The sequence below is a fragment of the Manduca sexta genome, unplaced genomic scaffold (genome assembly GCF_014839805.1).
Source record: "Manduca sexta isolate Smith_Timp_Sample1 unplaced genomic scaffold, JHU_Msex_v1.0 HiC_scaffold_4042, whole genome shotgun sequence".
Classification (NCBI taxonomy): domain Eukaryota; kingdom Metazoa; phylum Arthropoda; class Insecta; order Lepidoptera; family Sphingidae; genus Manduca; species Manduca sexta.
In genome coordinates this window covers 1-4,885 of record NW_023595177.1, presented here as the reverse complement: position 1 = coordinate 4,885, position 4,885 = coordinate 1, and the positions used below count along the sequence as shown (strand labels likewise).

At 33.0% G+C, this 4,885-nt stretch overlaps 1 protein-coding gene across 1 annotated transcript; it reads right to left on the bottom strand.

The window, feature by feature from the left end:
* Window positions 1-2,283: 2,283 nt before the first annotated feature.
* Window positions 2,284-4,879, bottom strand: LOC119193348 (leucine-rich PPR motif-containing protein, mitochondrial-like). The gene is made up of 5 exons (XM_037446938.1): window positions 4,796-4,879; window positions 4,301-4,474; window positions 3,505-3,727; window positions 2,951-3,172; window positions 2,284-2,356 (listed from the first exon to the last, which is right to left on the bottom strand). The coding sequence occupies exons 1-4, from the start codon at window positions 4,855-4,857 to the stop codon at window positions 3,038-3,040; spliced, it is 594 nt and encodes a 197-aa protein (XP_037302835.1). The 5' UTR covers window positions 4,858-4,879; the 3' UTR covers window positions 2,284-2,356; window positions 2,951-3,037.
* Between the last annotated feature and the right edge of the window lie 6 nt (window positions 4,880-4,885).

Here is a 4,885-nt window from a genome sequence, read left to right as displayed (position 1 = left end):
TACAAGTTTTATAACTACAAAGCTAAGTCAACACAATAGACTAAAATATTAATAAATAATTTGTGAAAGCAGAAGTTTGAAAGCAAAATATGCTACTATGTTTTATTGTTTTTCCGCGTCTTAAGAATTTTGAAAAAAAAATGTTCCCAGGTGAAGAACAGAAAAAAGCTCTAGAGATAGAACTGCAGCAACTCAAAGAGAAAATAACGCCCACTGAGCACGCTGTCGTAGAAGCAGCAAGCAAGCTGAAGAAATTACAGGTATTTGTAATAAAAAATCTGCTCTAGAGGTTGTTTTTATATCTCTTCAATACGTATCAAAAATACTAAATTACTAGATGAAGATCAGCTCTGAGCGTGTAAAAAACTCTTCCCGGAATAACACAGGTGCACTTCTGACTGCATTTTACCTGGATGAAATTTAACTTAGATATTAACTATAATATGCCAAATTCTTTCAGTAGTTTTAGTATTACTTCTAATCAAATCTTCACAAACTCCATATTTGCAATAATAGTGAGATTTTAATAAACTTCTCTATTTTTGGGCAGGAAAGTCTAGAAGGAAATGAGATGTACGCTAAACTGAACAGTCTAGAGGAGCAATTGGCTCAGCTAGAGTCGAGAAAAAACTATACTGGAAGAAGATATCGCGTCGATAACTTTGAAGGCTGATTACGAACCATTGAAGAAGCAGGCGATGGAAGAGTTGGCGGCACTGAACAAGAAGATTATCGAAGATCTGAACAGTGCTAAGTCTTATTGAACAATTCAATATAATTATTCAATTATAAATTAAAATATCTTATAAAGTCGTTTCATTTTATTGTACCCAAAAAAATTATTGATATGGATTTTTGTTTTATAGGATTAACTACCCAATTTATGCCATTTCTTTGAATAAAATCTACTTCTCTTTTTTAGAACAATGCTTTTGTGACAATAAAATAGAGACCTTTAGGAAGTGGATTGTTCTCCTTCTTGAATACGATATAGTTTGATTTTACTTTCATTTTCATTTGTTTCGGTAAAATACTTTCTTCGTAAAGCTAACTGCATACTAAAAAGACAGCTCGATAAATTATTTCATGTTATATAAAAATAAAAACAATATGTACAATAATTTCTAATTTATTTACATTACAAATTTAATATCACAGTTGCAACACTAACCGGTACAAATTACAACATATAGTAAAATAGAATGAGCAGAGTGATATTTAACGCAAATTCTGACCAAGTCGTAAGTGCATACTACTTAAAAAGTAGGGAATTTATTTTATTGCATAATATCGACCTTCAAACAGTCATACTTATAAACGCTGTTTATGTTCTAAGTGGTGGTTCAAGTATTACGTAAATAGGTCTTGTAAAAACCATGCGTTACAGTTTCACTAGTTTGTAATATTGTATTAATAGGTAAGATGGCGGGTTTTTGACTTTACGGTATTTTGCGTAAAATAATTGTGAATATTAAAAAATGATATCTTTAGAGAAATAACATTTGATAAAGTAAAACTTCATAATTGCGTTAATGCTGCTTTCTAAGTTGACTTTATAAAACAAACTAATATTTTTTCAAAATACCCAAATTTTACATGTGTATGGCTGATAAACGTGATAATGCAATTCTAATACAATTACAAACAATAACATCTTTCATTTATATTTACTTAAATTTATAACACCTCAATGAATGAAAACCATTTTCATTTTGTGTTTTTTAACATAGATTAAAAATTTACTTATGTCTGGCTGAAATGCATACTCAACACATTCAACAAAACATTCTTTATCTAAAATACATTTTCATTATCTAAATATCTTTTGCATAACATTCAATAGCAAAAACTGACAAAATATTCTTTTTCAAAATACTTTCCCTTAAGTCTATGGGAGCCTAATATTTGTTTAAAAACATTATACAAATAGATCGATGTAGCTGAACATTATGGCTCTTTACAACCAGAAAAAATTAAAACAAGCCTTTAAATTACACCTTACTTATAAACATAATGAACGAATTAAGTTTATGTTTTGGTACTTTTGGGATTACGCTAATGCCAATGATGACTATTATTTTAATACCGAAGGCATAAAATTAAATGATGCAGATATGACAAGACAGCGATTAGTTGATTCCTGATAACATTTATTGACAAGGTTATTTAAAAATAGTTTACGATGACGATGCATGAGCTTGCTTGTCGTGAAGTATACTCAACTCTGAAGGCACGTCCTTGTTATTGGCTTTGATGACTGAACACAGGTTTTCTCACGAACTTTGCGAGGGTGGTATATCCGCTTCTTGCATTCGCGTCCATAATGACATTGCTTCTTGATAGTTGTCGTCGCGTTCTGAAACATTATTATTATTATGATAATGATTTTTTTATTATCGATGGTTTACCATCGATAAAATTATTTTAGGGTAGATAAATATTTTTGTATTGCGGTGTAAAAAAATACGTGCTGTTCGAAAGAAATTTTCATATCACAAATGCAAGTGTAATTATAAGCGTCACCTGTATACTAGAAGCAAAAATAATTAACGATCTTGATCGATGTCCGATCGAGAAATTGACCAATCAGAGTACAGTAGTATCAAAATATCCACATTTACTTGATTTGATTGGTGCACTGTTAGGATTTAATTGTAGATAGCCAACTAGATTATTACACGCGAGTGCTATAATGTGGTGTCGATAAATGAGTATAGTTATCCCCAAAGGGTTCGACAGAATTCCGCTACTAGTTAGTGCATTCAATATGTAAATTCCTCTAATTCATCATGGATTGGACGGGTCTTTCGCTATGTAATACTGAGAAAAAACCCAATCATTTTGCCCTACATTGGATTTGAAACTCAGTCCCAGAGCGGAGTCGTAACACGCAATACAACTAGGCCACCGGAGAAGTTATTAATAAATTTCGCAAATAATAGTCACTCACGGTGTATATCTAATATAAGCTCGTATATCTCATCGACGTCGATATGGCGAAGGTCCTTCGCACACATGGCTATCGTCTCCAACGCATTCACTTTTTCTCATCTGCGAATCGCTCGCATCTTCGTGATAACGCGTCTGGGTGGAACTTTACTGTCGGATCTAGAAACAGCTTGCGAAGTGTCTTCTTGTATCCGACTTCTGCTAGCGCTGCTATTAGTGTAAGCTGAAAAAAAAAATTGATGTTACGATTGAATTATTCAATTCAATATATTACGCTAATATTCATAAACTAAGGTTGTGTTTAGATTAGCAATGTCGCATGTGTATAGAATTATTGACATATTGCCAGTAGTATGAACACATCTGGGAGTTCTTGCGTGAATGCATTGCAGAGAACTTGGTAGTCTAAATTTAGCTTATCAAAGAAAAAAATTATAATACTCAAAATAACGTTATACGAGCATTTTTTTTCCCATTATAATTTTGTTTTAATATTTATAATGTTCAAAATGACGTTTTATGATTATTATGTTTTATTATTAGTTGATAGTTTACCTGTACATCGCCGGGGCCGTGGACTTTCTTATCGATGTTTAATATAGTCTGTGCTAATTTGTTCAGTCTTCCATTGGACCTCTCGTTTGTGAGGAAATTGTCTTCAGATTGTCCATCGTTCATGGTCTGCAGTATTTTGCACAATAGCTCATGTTTTAGAGGCGTTTTGTTATATTTATTCGCGAGACGTACAAACTCTTGTACCGCTTCTTGGAGATTATCGCTAAGAAAGAAAATATTAACAAAATACAGAATTAGTGAATTTAAATTCTATAACGACATATGTTGGTATTTTTAGATTGTATCATTAGATCTACTGTGCATACGATTTGTCAATAGTCGGTTTTCTATCACAGCGTAACAAATTATAATATATTAATTCGCAAATCGATTTACAGTAATCATTTAGAAACAGGATTTATTAAGGATTAATCATGAGATTTTTGCTCTTGTTACCTGTAACCAATTGTTAATGCCGTTCAGCAAAAAAATCGATTACAAAATCGACCTCTATCGATTAATCATTATCGATAATCATCAGAAAATTCTACTTCCTATTAATATTATAAATGTGATAATTATTGGATGTTTGTTTAAACTTTTGCACATATCTAATAATGGATTTTTAAAAATATGCACAGAGATAAACGTAACTTTACATTATCACATAGTACTATTATTCATCCCAATACAAATCACAGTAAGGATTTCAAACCAATAAGGTACTACTACTACCACACCTACTACCACATGGGCAAACCTACGATCAAAAACGAATACAAAATACAACACTTACTGTTTTAAATGGGCGCGTATCAAAGGTCCCAGCAACGCGTTGGTCGGCTTACAATACCTCTGCGAGGTCAGTAACTCGAACATCTTGCGGACATCTTGCAGCGCCCCGTGCGCCGCCGTGGCGTCGAGCAGCCGCCAGCAGTTCATGGCCAACCCGCGACCTCCCACCACACGCCTGCAACTCAGAAGTTACACTACGGTCAAGAACTGATTGTAGGGTATACCTTTGTACTGTAGGAAAACATCGCGAGACAGCAGTTTTGCTGTTGCGTTTGCGTTGTCAGCGAAATATATTACATAATGAGTCGGAGTCAATATAACTTAAAAGAGTTAAGGGAAATACAATTAGTAAAATGTTGCAGATGTTGTAATTACTATCCTTCAAAGACATGATTCGAGTTAAAATATATTTCTCTAAATTCTCATTGCTCAGTCTGGGGCCTGAACTGTGAATACTCTGCTGTATCAAATCCAAAATTAAAAATAAATCTCATACCTTCTCTTAGACTCCTCGTTAATCAAATCGAAAGCTTTCTTGATATTCTTTCGATACACCATTAGTGTTGCAAAATCGATAACTTTGAAT

Bases quoted from the DNA above. Each gene is read 5' to 3' on its own strand.
- LOC119193348 (XM_037446938.1), bottom strand. From the start codon at position 4,857: ATGGTGTATCGAAAGAATATCAAGAAAGCTTTCGATTTGATTAACGAG. The intron at 4,475-4,795 runs GTATGAGATTTA...TCTGAGTTGCAG, and splicing joins AACGAGGAGTCTAAGAGAAG to GCGTGTGGTGGGAGGTCGCG. The intron at 3,728-4,300 runs GTAAGTGTTGTA...TTTCTTTCTTAG, and splicing joins ATACGCGCCCATTTAAAACA to CGATAATCTCCAAGAAGCGG.